General features: G+C 37.2%; 1 protein-coding gene across 1 annotated transcript; it reads right to left on the bottom strand.

The window, feature by feature from the left end:
• Positions 1 to 5,520: 5,520 nt before the first annotated feature.
• On the bottom strand, positions 5,521 to 6,446 carry LOC125078775 (olfactory receptor 4A47-like). The gene has a single exon (XM_047691933.1). It carries the CDS (start codon positions 6,436 to 6,438, stop codon positions 5,521 to 5,523), a length of 918 nt encoding a protein of 305 aa, XP_047547889.1. The 5' UTR covers positions 6,439 to 6,446.
• Between the last annotated feature and the right edge of the window lie 9,391 nt (positions 6,447 to 15,837).

Below are 15,837 nucleotides of genomic sequence, written 5' to 3'. Positions count from 1 at the left end.
CCCTTGTCAATTTTTTGACTAGTTTCTTGTTTTTGATTTGCTTTTTTCCTATTTAGTTGTATAAATTCCTTATACATTTTGGATATTAACCCCTTATAAAATAAATGACTTGAAAATATTTTATTCCATTCCACAGACTGCCTTCCTTTTGGTGCAGAAGAAGTCTGGATTTAGAACTCGAGATCCTGAACTTCAAGATCATATCAGGATGGGATGAGATCTTAACTGGCCTAATCCCTTCTGTGTCTTCCCTTAGGAAACCCTGAACTGCTATTTTACAAGTCTCACATACTTACTGGAAAGACAGACTACATGGGGAAGGAGAAGGAGCCGGAATATACCAGCCTTCTCTCCATCCCTGCCAAGGCACAGCTAACATGAGTAAAGTCATCTTAAACACTTCCTAACACCTTAATCAGCTGAATACCAGAGAAGAACTTCAGTCCATGCTACACAGAACTGAAGAATTGTTCAATCGTGTCCTCAACAAATTCATATCAGTCAGATACAGATGTGTGTATAAAAAGTGCCCTGTGTGTAGTAAGATACAGGCCTGTGTATGGTCATATCAAATAATGTGTGTGTGTGTGTGTGTGTGTGTGTGTGTGTGTGTGTGTGTGTATAATATACATATATAAGATATGTATTCCTATGGGTCGTCAAATACTCCCGCTTGTGTTGTTAGATATAGATCTCTGTATGTTTACATGTAGACAAATATATGAAATGGGATACAGACCTACAGATCATTGACTATGTACCTACATGTGGTTATACAGACTACATGAAGTCAGATACAGATCTCTGTGGTTGGATACATACTTGTGTATTGTCGAGTGTAGGCTTATGAACATTTGCCTGCAAACATACACAAGTGCCTATGAAAACTATGCTCTAACTCATGCCAGCAAAAGACATGGAGCCCTTTCTAATTAGCTCATTAAAAATGTGAATCAAGTGTAAATAAGACAAGCTCCTTCTTAAATAAGGAAATCAACAGGCAAGATTTATATATTCTATGGAAATGATTGCAATTTTTCCCCCTTGAATAAACATTTTTATTGGCCATATGATTTTATTTTTTGAGGTGCCAAAAGCTTACACGGTTTGCTCAAATTAGAAAAATAATAAATACCACAAGTTCAGAGAGCATGCAAGCAAGAGCTCTAAATGGGGCAGGAGTTACAGATCTGCCTTGTTGATTGTCATTCTCCAAATTCTCTCCCTGTGGGAGGACCTGTCCTTTCGCCCTCGAGGTTGTCTGAATGGGCTCAGCAGCATCCTCACCTGTCTTCGCTTGACCCCTTGTCCAGAAGGACGAAGGTGTGGCCTTCACACTGCTTCCTCTCCTTCTCTCCCTCCTTCTCTCTTTCCTGTTGAAGTTGCTTTTCCAGCTCAGTCATTTCAAGTTGGAATTTGATTTGCATATCTAAACTGCTAATTATACCAATTACTTGGCTTCTATGTTCCAGAAAGAAGTCTGAAACTGACCCCTTTCATTAAAGTCAGTTTCACTTTGCCCCAAAATTAGGAACTATGGAGAAAAATCCTTTTTTTTTTCCTTTTACCTTCTTTTTTTTTTAAATTTTTTTTACAACTTTTATAAGCATCTTTATTATGTGTGTTTTTTTTTAATTTTTTATTTGTTCAGCATAACAGTATTCATTATTTTTGCACCACACCCAGTGCTCCATGCAATCCGTGCCCTCTACAATACCCACCACCTGGTGCCCCCAACCTCCCACCCCCCACCCCTTCAAAATTCTCAGATCGTTTTTCAGAGTCTATAGTCTCTCATGGTTCACTTCCCCTTCCAATTTCCCTCAACTCCCTTCTCCTCTCCATCTCCCCTTGTCCTCCATGCTATTTGTTATGCTCCACAAATAAGTGAAACCATATGATAATTGACTCTCTCTGCTTGACTTATTTCACTCAGCATAATCTCTTCCAGTCCCGTCCATGTTGCTACAAAACTTGGGTATTCATCCTTTCTTTTTTCTTTCTTTTTTTTTTTACAGCTTTATAAACATATATTTTTATCCCCAGGGGTACAGGTCTGCGAATCGCCAGGTTTACACACTTCACAGCACTCACCATAGCACATTTTTTTAAAATTTTTAAAATTTATTTTCAGTGTAACAGTATTCACTGTTTTTGCACCACACCCAGTGCTCCATGCAATCCGTGCCCTCTCCAATACCCACCACCTGGTTCTCCCAACCTCCCATCCCCCACCCCTTCAAAACCCTCAGATTATTTTTCAGAGTCCATAGTCTCTCATGGTTCACCTCCCCTTCCAATTTCCCTCAACTCCCTTCTCCTCTCTAACTCCCCTTGTCCTCCATGCTATTTGTTATGCTCCACAAATAAGTGAAACCATATGATAATTTACTCTCTCTGCTTGACTTATTTCACTCAGTATAATCTCTTCCAGTCCCATCCATATTCAGACATTGATCAAGCCTTCACAATTTATGTCTCATTCTGGATGGGAAAACAAGATATGAAAACATGCCAGTTTCCTTAAAATCAATGCGGAGTGTCATATAAAACTAAATATAGCTTTATGGGAGGATTTCAAACTTCACAAAATAATCCTAAAGTTTATCAGGAAAAATTAATATTTAGAAATTGCAAAAGACTTGAAAAGGCTGAGGAATTAAGGGAGATTATCCCTACCCAGTATAATACATGTTAAAATCCTTGGGTACTGACATAGAATGTTAGTCGTAGGGAAATACACCAAAGGAAAAGAAAGAGGAGGAGGAGAAGAGGGAGAGACAGCAGCAGAGGAGGAGAGGAAATGGGCCCCAAATCAAACATACTCATTGTATAAAATTTGACATATTAAATAGAAAAATTTTAAATTATTACTGAAATGAATAACTTTGGCAGATTATTTTTCCTGTTAGAGGAAAACAAGCCTAGATATATCCTCATCACAAACAAAAATAAATCCTAGATCATTTGAAAAGAAAACTTTTGGGGGAGTTATTTTTTAAAAAGATATTAAAATTTATAAGTTCACTGAAAGACAGTAAATGACATTTCCCAAGTGATGTGCTAGAAGAAATCAAAGTAAAAGAATATTAAAAGATGACATCCTTATATAAAACACTCATAATTATAATAAAACAACATACTGTAGCAAATATCAAAGAAGATGAAATGTTTGTTGCAAATGTATATAATGAAAAAAAGATTCAAAATTCTCACTCCAGTAGTTCAAGAATTTGAGAATGCAAGTAACTGACAAAGTTCATGAGTGGATTCAATATCCCAGACATTGTGCAAATACAGAGTACAAAGACAATTAGGTAACGTTCCCTGCCTTAAGGGAACTTGCAGACCAATGAACATAGACAATTAACCAGGATTTTTTATCTCAATACTTGAAATAACACTAAAAATTTGGAAATTAACTAAATGTCTATTTAAGTCCATTTGGGTTGCTATAGCAGAATACCATAGACTGGCTTCAGCATCATTTATTTCTCATGGTTCTGGGGTCTGCAAGTGTCTTGAAGTCCAAGATCAAGACACTTGCAGATTCTACCATCTGGTGAGAGCCTGCTTCCTAGTTCATAGATGATTATCTTTTTTCTGTTTCCTCACATGGCAAAAAAAAAGGCAAGTGAGGTCTGTGGTGTCTCTTTTTACTAATTTTTAAAAGATTTTACTTATTTGTTTGAGAGAGAAAAAGAGAGAGAATAAGCAGCAAGAACAGCAGGTAGACAGAGAAGGAGCCTCTCCCGCTGAGCAGGGAGCCAGATATGGGGCTCAAACCCAGCCTGGGATCATGGCCTGGGCCAAAGGCAGAGATATAACCCACTGAATCACCCAGGCACTCTGGGGTATCTCTTTTTTTTTTTTAAGATTTTATTTATTTACTCATGAGAGACAAAGAAAGGGGCAGAGAGAGAAGAATAGAAGGGAGCCCCATGAGGGATTCAGTCCCAGGGCCCTGAAGTCAGGATCTGAGCTTAAGGCAGACCCTTAACAGACTGAGCCACCCAGGTATTCCTGTGGTATCTCTTTTTAAAGAGACACTAGACCCATTCATGAGAGCCTGCCTTCATAACCTAATCAACTCCCAAACACTCCATCTCTAAATACCATTAGTATATAGGATTTATCTCGTGAATTTTAGGGGGAAACCATATATTGAATCTACAGCAACACTCAAAAGATGATGACTTCATTATATAACTTCTGATAAAATCAAATGTTTACTATCATTTAATGAATAACGTCATGTTTGGGAAGACTTTGAGATGACATAAAGTACCTCTAGGTAATACTAACTGGGACTGAAAACTGGGATATAGAGTTTTTCATACACTGTGACGTACCAGTGAAAGGCTCCAGTCCCCAAAGCCTGAGTACCTCATGAATCCAGACTAAATAAGGGAGGCAAAGCCAGGAGTTTCTTTGACTGCATGCTTCCTACATTTTTAGAGGCCAATAGTATTTCCTCTCATACCTCATTCAGAGAGAGGGATGCTTATGAAAGAGGTCTCCATTACAGAAATCAATATATATTATGGCCTCTTTATTGCCGAATAATCTGCATTTCATCCACAACAGAGTAAAGAATGGTTTGCCATGTTGTCAGCATCTTTCTGACAATGATATCATCCAAAATATCTACTGTCAGGTTCCATATTACATATTTGAAGGTCATGAATTATGCATTATGGTAATTCCACATATGAAAGGAAAGGCCTAGTTCCCTAAAAAAGACGATGAAACACTGTAAGCAGAAGAGATGGGGATACTAAAAAAACGACAGAAATATTATCAGATATTCCAAATGATCAGGGAATGTTAATGGGTCATCTCAATGAAAATATAACACCAAATAACACTTCTCTACATGAGGAGATAATAGGATTCCCTACTCAGAAAAATAAGTGAATCTAACTTATTATATCTACGTATTTTGTTCAGATTTTTTCTTCACTTAACTTCTTTATGATTGATATTATAACTTGGAAACAGCATTCCCTTTCAATCTTATGTGCTAAGCAATGAACAAAATTATACAATTAAATATCTTGCAAATACAAAAATAAGACATATACCTCAAGTATTAATAAGAGTTGTCTTTGTAAGGAAGGAGTGAACCAAGTGTTTAGGTCCCATTCTTAAAATGCTTCTCAGAAATATGTAATGAGCACTATTAATTCTGAAAAAGAAGAATTGTGCAAAAGAGAAGCAAGTGAAAGTTGTCCAGTAATGAAAATAAAGATATAGTATTACCTATAGCATAACTTATCACATAGAACATAAACCCATGGTTTCAACAAAGACATTTTATGCCCAAAAGCTACAGACCTATTTTCCTAACAATTTATGAAAGTCTTAGAAATCTTTTTTGATCATTATAATATTTACACCTTAAATGCTTTCATCATACACAAGTTCATTAAACCTGAGGAGAAATTCATTACAAATAAATAATCCTTTCCTGGATGGAGCAACTCTTCATTGAAAAAAGGTGACAATTTCTCTTCAGCATCATTTTCTTCTTCTGGTCCACAGCTTTTTCATGGCATTTTTCATCTCTCCATTTCTCAGAGTATAGATCAGAGGGTTTAACATAGGGGTGATAACTGTGTAAAACACAGTCAAGAATTTATCAATAGGTAAGGTGAAAGGAGGTCTCACATACATAAAAATGCAAGGGACAAAGAAGAGGACCACCACTGTAATGTGAGAGCCACAAGTGGATAAGGCTTTGTGCCTCCCTTCCTGACTAAGAGTCTTCAGGGAGTGCAGAATGACCCCATAGGAAATGAGTAAGACTGTAAAGATGCCCACACAGATTGTCCCATCATTGGCAATCACAGTGAGGCCAATAATATAGGTGTCAGTGCAGGCAAGTTTTAATAATGGATACATGTCACAGACAAAGTGGTCGATGACATTGGGACCACAGAAGGGAAGGTTGTAAACCGAGAGAAGTTTAACGACAGCATGCAGAAAACCTCCAACCCAGGCCAACAGCAGCAATAGAATACACACCCGTTGATTCATGATTGTCAAATAATGCAAAGGTTTGCAGATGGCCACATAACGATCATAGGCCATGACCACCAGGAGCAAAATCTCAGCACCACCAAATAAGTGCTCTATAAAGAGCTGGGACATGCAAGCTTGGAAGGAAATGGTTTTCTTCTCATAGAGTAAGTCTATAATCATATTTGGAGTAACTGTAGTAGAATAAACAGCATCCATAAATGATAAGTAACCAAGGAAGAAGTACATAGGGGTATCCAGGGTTGGGCTGACCACCACAGTCACCACAATGAGTAGGTTGCCCACCATCGTCATGATGTAGATGATCAAGAACACGACAAATAGTATTTTCTGACCTTGGAGGCTCTGGGTGAGCCCCAAGAGGACAAACTCAGTCACATTGTTCCTGCGTTCCATATGTTCTTTTGCATCTCCTTATTTCACAGTTCAAGAAAAAACTAGCTATAAATGTGATAATTACTGGTGACTTCCTGAAATCTAACACAATCTGTTTATTCATTTACCTAATAGGCATTGTAGTTTCTTATGTTCCAGTACTTTCAGAAATTATAAGAATACAAGGTGGATGAAAACATTCTCCCTAACCTCACCAGTCTTGCTGACTCAGGCAGAGATAAGTCACTAAAAACATTGTGGGGAAAGGACACAGTATAAATAAATGGAGGGGCACAACCAACTTTCCAACTGGAAGCTAGTAAAATTGTACATGTAGTGAATTCTTCATATACAAAATTTTAAATGCATTGTTTTAATGAGAAACTACAGCAAGATTTGTATTTACATCCCAGCTAACACAAGAGATGACTTTCTAACTTCTGGAATCCTCCTAACTCATAAATGAAATTGATATATTTTATGATATCAGAACATCTCAAGAACTTTAAAAAGATGCCATGACATCAATAGATAAAAGTAGATGGTGGAAAAGACTTGCATTTTAGAGGACATACACAGAGTTAATATCAAAATACACACAGGGGCCCCTGGGTGGCTCAGTGGGTTGGCCCTCTGCCCTCGGCTCGGGTCATGATCTCAGGGTCTTGGGATCGAGCCCTGCATCGGGCTCTCTGCTCAGCGGGGGGCCTGCTCCCCTCTCCTTCTCTTCCTGACTCTCTTCCTATCTCTCTGCCTACTTGCGATCTCTCTCTCTCTGTCAAATAAATAAATAAATCTTTAAAAAAAAATACACACAGAGCTTTAAGCAAATAAAATATAGAAGACAAAGAAACCTATGGCAAGTGGGTAAATCATATAAAGAAGCATTTAAAGGAATAGCCAAAAAACATATGCTATGATACTGAACTCATTTGTAAACAGAAACATAGGAAGTGAAGTAAGAGCTTGATTATGAAAGTGTGACCTTGGATTCCTCAAAATCACTCATTGAAGTTTGAGGATGCTACACCATCCTCTAAACTTCCACATATCAGCAAACAATGCTCAGAGAACATATCAATTGGGACCACCTGTAGAGTTAGAAATATTTGGTCCATTAAAAATATCCCTAAGCCTGAAACTAGTTTCTAAAAATACTGATGTTAGAGATGTTAGAGAAGGTACATTTATTCTGTATCTTTATATATGAAAATAGCCAAAAGTAGTATTACAGAACTGAGCTAATTCCCATATATTCTAATAACCATAAAGAATCCCTAATATGGCTGATTATGAGATTCACACAGCAGGAATTTTAAAAGATTGAATCCCAGCACCACCAAGATGTAAAATATAAAGTCTATTTTGGAATCTTACAAGTAGTTACACTTCCTGGGTTACCTGCATGCTGAAACATCTTTCAGTTCAAGGCTGCAGTCCCTTCTCCCTTCTTTTTTGTGCACTGATACCATCTCTGAGCACACAGACCAAGAAAACACATGCATCATCACAAGATCTTGAACTATTTCCATGTGAACAATGCTTTCTATGTTTGCAGAAAGTCTTATTCATTTCAGTCTTTCAGAAAAAGGTTACCTCTTAAATTTCTGGGATTTTCAAAATGAATACAAAGGCCCTGTAATCTAAAAAAGTCTGAACATTGGCTGTGAACAAAGAGAACTAAAATCTTCATTTATAGCCTAATTTGCCATAATAACAAATGTTAAACCAACATCTTGATGACAAAAAAAAAAATCCTTTGTGGGAGAGAAATTTGTGAATTGCTTAAATAAAGATTTTTTTTTTCATTGTCAATATAAGTAAAATAGTGAAATAGCCTTTATGACTGTCACTTCTCAATAATTTAGACTGGTCTGTCTGCACAAAGCATAGTTAAAGTTTGGATTCCCTGAATGATGGAGAATAAGTTCACCTAGACACTTCACTAAGTTCTGACTCCATCATTTGATTCCTGAAAAAGCCAGTCATATGAACATGGATCCAAATACCCTCTGAGATCAAGATAAAGGTCTGTAAACACTTTATCTTCATTTGAACCACAACAAGCGCTATTGAGTCATTCCATTGGTGCATCTCCACAAGTCATTCTTCCCTAATTAAATTCATTGGGACTCTCATCATAATTTTGAGGGTAGACCTGGATCTCCAGAGATGCCACCAGGATAATTACCATGTACAACAGGACTTGAAGAAATATGTACTCTGGGGGCTGTTGGAGGGGGGGATGTAGAATCCCCAAAGAACAACTTAAGATTGAATCACCAAAGGAGAAATGTCCAGTGTGGATGAAATTAAAATATGTAAAACCTTTCTTCTTTCAAGCATGACTTTCACAATAGGCAAAGCTATTTCAGTTAGTTTAGGCTATGTCTTTGCACATGGACACCTAGAACTGACTTCCAGAACATCATGAGAGCAAATTTCATACTATCCATTTAAGTGTTGTCTCAAATGTAGTAAAGCAAATTTCTAATCTAAGGGGAAGAATCTTGAGTTTGTCACATAGGGGCACAAGTATTTAGAACCTGTGTTAGTACCGAGTGGGGAAACACTGTGGAGTGTTTCACACAGTGAAAACACTGTGAACACTGTGAACACAGTGAAAACACAACTAAATGAATCACATTTCATATTTACAGTAAGAACTGTAATCTTCATTTCATAGTTGAACAAACTGCGGCTTAGAACATCTAATTCTTTTTCCCAGGTCACCCATTTTTAAGTAATTAAACTGGAATAGAAATCTAAGTTTCCTCTATTTCAAAGTAATTTAACTTTTACATGATGAAAAATTCACACACTTAGAAGCCTAGTTCCCAATATTTACTGTTAGTCTTACCTTGTGATGGTATGTCCACAAGCTGAAGAAAGACTTTTTAATTCATTCCTGGGACTGGAATTTTTCCTTTATCCAGTATGACAAAAGAAAGTAAAAAGCTTCATTAATACCTGACAGTATATTTTATTTCATTTGGCTATCAGTCCATTTTCCTCATGGGGTGCATTTTATATCATTTGGTTTTCAGTCCATTTCCCTCCTGATTATTCAGGACATTGCATTTATTTGCACTGTAGGTTATATAAAAAGAATTCCATGGTCCACACATGAAATAAAACTTTACTACCTTAGGATAATTTATCTAAAAGACAAGTAACCTAGGGGTGCCTGGGTGGCTCAGTGGGTTAATGCCTCTGCCTTTGGCTCAGGTCATGATCTCAGAGTCCTGGGATCGAGCCCCACATCGGGCTCTCTGCTCAGCGGGGAGCCTGCTTCCATCTCTCTCTCTGCCTGCCTCTCTGCCTACTTGTAATCTCTGTCTGTCAAATAAATAAAAAAAATCTTAAAAAATAAAAAATAAAAAAAATAAAAGACAAGTAATCTAATTTTACAAAAGAAGATAGCAACCAGCCATTTCCAAGGAGATTGTTCTCAGGTAACTTCTTCCCTACTAACTTCAAAATAGAAAAATAACATTCACTTGGTTCATTCTTTCATTCTATTCTGTTGGTATGACCACACCAATTGAGTTCAAAATTTGAGAAGAGATATTCTTGTGCTTTTTTGGGAGGTGTGCTTTCAGCCTAGCAAAAACCTCCTAAAAATGTGTTACCTCCTAAGAGTGTAACACCTTCTTCCCAATAGGGAAAGAGATCATGAGACATTTCATCCCATCTGATTACATATGTCATTAAGTCAGAATTGGAAATTGTCCCAAGGCTGATTCTTGCTTAATTAAATTCACTGGATATTTCCTCGGATGTTTTAAAAATATCTATGCATAATAGTACTAGACCAAATCACATAATTAAGGTCTAATGGATGTAGCATGAAGAAAAAAAATAGGTTTGGAAAAATTATGATACTATTGCCAGGCATAAATAAAATACCAGCCAAAGCATTTTATTCCAATGAAGATTAATTTATCATGCATTTCCCCACTTGTCATACAAAGGTCTCCTTTCTTTTTATTTAACACTCATTTTATTATCAGCCTTAAAGTGTGAATAGATATATTAAATATTTATTTACCAATATGGGTGTAATAGGTATTAAATTTTTAATTATTGTTTTTATATTAGAGCACATATTTAATGCCAGGAACCATGCTATGAGTGAGAGCAAAACAATTAATAAACAAGGGATAAAACACATGTAAAGTCCTTCCTGCATGGATTTTATTTCTCATATAGTCACAGAAAAAATAAGAGAACAATTTAATAAAATAAGTGTAGTCTTCTTCAGATGACTATTAAGAACTAACCTAATTAGTAGAAATTAACATGGCCAAGTATATTATTTGTCCTAAAACTATGAAAAATAAAACTCAGTAAAGTTTGGCAACCACAATGTCCTTTACTTAGAGTAGTAGGATACTATTCATGTCCCTGGACATTAACCTTCTCTTTGCCTATTAAGACAAATGCTGGAATTTAACTTCCTGAAAGACCATGACTGAGTAGTCTCTCAGGTAGTAGAAATCTTTACCTGTTCAGTCATTCAAAATGTATCCCCAGTAGTGCAATTTCTGGGTCATGGGGTAGCTCTATTTTTAACTTTTTGAGGAAACTCCATACTGTTTTCCAGGGTGGCTGTACCAGCTTGCATTCCCACCAGCTTGGTAAGCGGATTCCCTTTTCTCCATACCCTCACTAACGTTTGTGGTTTCCTGACTTGTGCTACTAGGTATTTACCCAAAGGATACAAACACAGTGATTCAAAGGGGCACATGCACCCCAAAGTTTATAGCAGCAATGTCCACTGTAGCCAAAGTATGGAAAAACCCCAGATTTCCATTAATAGATGAATGGGTACAGAAGATGTGGTATACGAATAAATGGAAGATTACACAGCCATCAAAAAATGAAATCTTACCATTTGTCATGATGTAGATGGAACTAGAGGGTATTATGCTAAACAAAATGAGTCAGTAAGAGAAAAATAATTATCGTATGACTTCACTCATTTGTCGAATATAAGAAACAAAATAGAAGGTTATAGGAGAAAGGAGGGAAAAATAAAATAAGATGAAATCAGAGAGAGAGACAAACCATAAGAGACTGTTAATTATAAGATACAAACTGAGGGTTGTTGGAAGGGAAATGGGTGGGGGATGGGGTAACTGGGTCATGGGCATTAAGGAGGCACCTGATGTAATGAGCACTGGGTGTTATATGCAATGATGAATCACTGAACTCTACCTGAGAAACTAAGAATGCACTCTATATTAATTAACTGAATTCAAATAAGTAACAAAAATAAAAATTAAATTAAATAGAAAACATATCCCCAAGCCTCTTCCTACCCACCTGAAGGGACGTTCTACTTTTCCCCAGAATCATCCCAGAAAATTGGACCATTTGACATTTTGTGCAAGCAATGAGGGATGTCTATACACAGGAAAATTATCAAAGAAACATCTGGGGGATGAACAGAACCTCCAACCTAGGCAGACATTTGAATTCTCAGCAATCTTTCAGGCCACTGTATCAGGAAAATAAACCTTCCAGTTATATGCGCAGACACAGCCTATGGCTTTCCACATCACTACAGGTTTTACTGAAAGAGAATGTATGGCCATTACAGGTTAGCTTATTAGAATATTTTGAACTAATTCAAATAAATTAAACTGTTCTGGACAGTATTCTCCCCTAGAACAATGACTAGAGAAAAAAAGACTATGTTCTTGCCAAGAAAGAGTGACAGACACCCAAATACGTGTACTAGCACTCTTAGACCAAATCACATTATTAAGGTCTAAAAGATGTAACATGAAGAGGAAAAATAGGTTTGGATCAATTATGAGACTATTGCCAGTCAAGAATAAAATACGACCCAAAGCATTTTAGTCAAGAGATGATTGAATCATCATGTATTTCCCCACTTGCCATAACAAGATTTTCTTTTGTTTCATTTTACATTCATTTTATTAACGACCTTGAAGTGTGAATAGATACACTAAAAAATTATTTACCAACATAGATGTAATAACTATTCAATTATTAATTATTGTTTTATATTAGGCACCTATTTAATGCCAAGAACCATACTATGAGTGAGGACACAACAGTTAAGAAAATGGGGGGAAAAAATCATGTGAAAAATCTTTCCCATATGGACCTTATTTCTCATAGAGTCACACAACAAATATGAGGACAGTTGTACAAAGTATAGTTTCTTCAGATAACTATGTAAAACTAGCCTAATTCATAGAAATTAACTTGGCCAAGCTATTATTTTCCCTATTTTTTTAAATCTCTATTTCAATGTATATTTCAATGTATCTTTCCTTGGTCCATACAATTAGGCAACCAAAAGTCTTTTATTTATATCATTAGGATAGTATTCATGTCCCAGGACATTGTCGTAATAAGAAAGTTGGTGAAATTTAGCTTCAATGACTGAGCAATCTCTCAGATAGTAGAAGAACTTTTCACCTGTTCAGTCATTCAAAATGTATCCCTAAGGCCACTTCTTCTCTAATAGAAGGCAGGTTTCTACCTTTTTCCAGCTTCATCTCAGTGAATTGGGCCCCTCCAGATGACTGCACAAGCAATGAGGGATGTCTATACACAAGAAAATATATGAAGGAAACATTTAGGGGGTGAAGAGAAACTCCAGACTGGGCAGACATTTGAATTCTCAGAAATCTCTTGGGCCATTGGATGAGGAAAATAATCCTTCCATTTATATGTGCAGACACAGCCTATGGCTTCCCACACCACTACTGTTTTTCAATTAAAGAAATTGTAAGGCCATTACAGACTAGATTACAATATTTGGAATAGATTCAAATAAAGTATCCTCCTCTGCACAGTGTTCTCCCCTAGAACAATAACTAGAGAAAAAAAAATACTAGGTTCTTGCCAAGAAAGAGTGGCGACACCCAAATATGTGAAAAGCCTCTAATTTGAACAGAAAAAAAATGTTAAATAATAAACTGTGAGTTTCTTATGGCAAAAACAATTTAAGTAAGGCAAATCACCTTGAATCCAAAGTGAAAGGATCCAAAGTTTCACTTATCGGTCACGTCCTCAGCCAAGGAAGTCCTATCTCTAGCTGTTAGCATCACTACAAAGAGGCCCTGAAGTTCAGAGGCAGAAGGCGTTAGGCTGAGGGAAGTTACTGAGGTTGAAGTTGCAATTCATAAAAAGATGCATAGTCACAGTTCTTCAGTTCTGTGCGGGAATGGATGCAGTTGACCAAGGCCTGAATCTATGTCAACTGACACCATAGTAATTTCCAATTCATTAATTCAATCCTTTAATTTCAGTCCAGTATCTATTGAGTGACTGTTTCTACAAGAAACAAATTATTTTCCAACAAGAGCCTGTTTCTAAATCAAGTCTCTGAAGGTTTCCATTCTTACTAATTTCCACAGCTTATGATGAGCTCCACTGAGCATCTTCATTTCCACGTTTGGTTGTATATTGTATTTTCTAGGTCATAAGGATCATAGATAAAAAGTCATTAAGTACCTGTAGGAACCAGCTGAAGATCTTTTTGATGTGTTAAGCCACACAAAAAGTTATTTGTTGGGGCGCCTGGGTGGCTCAGTGGGTTAAAGCCTCTGCCTTCAGCTCAGGTCATGATCCCAGCATCCTGGGATCGAGCCCCACATCGGGCTCTCTGCTCAGCAGGGAACCTGCTTCCTCCTCTCTCTGCCTGCCTCTCTGCCTACCTGTGATCTCTATCTGTCAAATAAATAAATAAAATCTTTAAAAAAAAAAAGTTACTTGTTTTCAGTTTACATAAATGTATGCATAGTTTTATGCTTGTGTTAAAAAAAAAAAGATCCTAAAGAGCTAAACTCTTATCTTAAGTTAGACATAGAGGACTAAATCAATGTCAAAGTTAAAAAAAAAAAAGATGTAATGGAAAGATTAAAAAAAATCAATACAATATAAAACATTAAAGAGAACAAACTACAACAGCCAAAACTTAGTACTATTATTCTACAACTGGTAAATTTCTAGCAATAGTGATCAAGATAAAATACCAATATCAGAAATTAAAAAGGAAATATACTCATACAGATGCTTCAGACTCTAAAAGGATAATAAATGATTTTTCTGGAAAAAAAAGTTATTCTAATAAATTTTATACCCTAGATAAAATGGGTAAAATTTCTTCACAAACTTCTGAAAAAGACTCAAAAATAACTTGAGGAGGAGAAGCAAGATGGTGGAGGAGTAGGAGACCTCAGTTTCATCTGGTCCCAGGAATTCAGGTAGATGGTTTTCAAACCATTCTGAACACCTACAAACTCAACAATAGATTAAAGAAAAGAATAGCAGCGATTCAATGAACAGAAAAGTGACCACTTTCTGGAAGGTAGGATGTGTGGAAAAGTGAATCCAAGGCGATATTTGGAAAGATAGACTGCAACGGGGGAGGGAACCTCTGTGATCCAGCTGCCAGCAAGTGACAGAGCAGTGGAGAACAAAATTGGAACTTCTACAAGTCTGCTCTGCTAAAGTATGTCATTCCAGTGGCTAAGCATGGGATGGAACCCTTTCTGAGACTCTTTGTGAGACCACAACCCTCAGGGCCACAGAACAACTGGGGGTGCCTGAGTGTGGCCGAGCTCCCAAGTCTTGGAGCCCAGAAACTGGCTGCAAGCCTAGGAGTAGGTTCTCAGCTTGGGGCTGCCATAAACCATTATCCACAGCAGAGTTGGGCCATACTCTTTGAGCAGAGACCCAAAAAGCAGGCAATCCAGGGAGCCTCCCTTTCCTCCCCCAGAGGAACAGCACAGGAGTGCACTGTAGGAATCTGCAGGGTTTGGAGACTCTAAATGTGGACATGTGCCAGAGAGAGAAGTGCTTGGTTATAGGCCTGGTGAGCATGGAGTGCAGCTAGAAACCAGAGAGACAGGAGGGATTAACTGCTTTTCTTTGCAGGCTAACTGAGGAGTGGTGCACCCAGTTCTTGGGGCCTCCAGGCCCAGAGATTGGGAGGATGCCATTTTTATTCTTGTCCCCCAAAGCCATACAGAAAGCTTTCAGGGAACAAAAGCTACAGAGAGCAAACCCGAGGAGAATGGGAATACTTAGCGTGGCCCTGGCAAAAGTGGTGCAGTTCCACCTGGGGCAAAGACACTTGAAAGTCACTGCAACAGGCTGCTCATCCAGAAGATCAGCAAGAACATCCAGCCAAGACCAAGTTTACCAATCAATGAGAACTGCTAAACGCTAGCAATGTGCTGTAGGGGAATACAGCACGTAGAATTCATGACTTTTTTCTCATGATTCTTAAGCCCTTCAAAGTAAATTTTTTTTTAACTTTCTTTACTTTTTGTTTCTATTTTTTTCTTTTTCTTCTTTCCTATTTTAACCATCTTATCAACTCCTTTTTTTAATATTTTTTTCAATTTTCATTTTTACACTCATCTTTTATCC

Source organism: Lutra lutra, chromosome 10 (genome assembly GCF_902655055.1).
Source record: "Lutra lutra chromosome 10, mLutLut1.2, whole genome shotgun sequence".
NCBI lineage: Eukaryota > Metazoa > Chordata > Mammalia > Carnivora > Mustelidae > Lutra > Lutra lutra.
This window is presented reverse-complemented; position numbering and strand designations above follow the sequence as displayed.

Excerpts from the sequence above, each read along its gene's own strand:
- LOC125078775 (XM_047691933.1), bottom strand. The coding sequence starts at position 6,438 with ATGGAACGCAGGAACAATGTGACTGAGTTTGTCCTCTTGGGGCTCACC.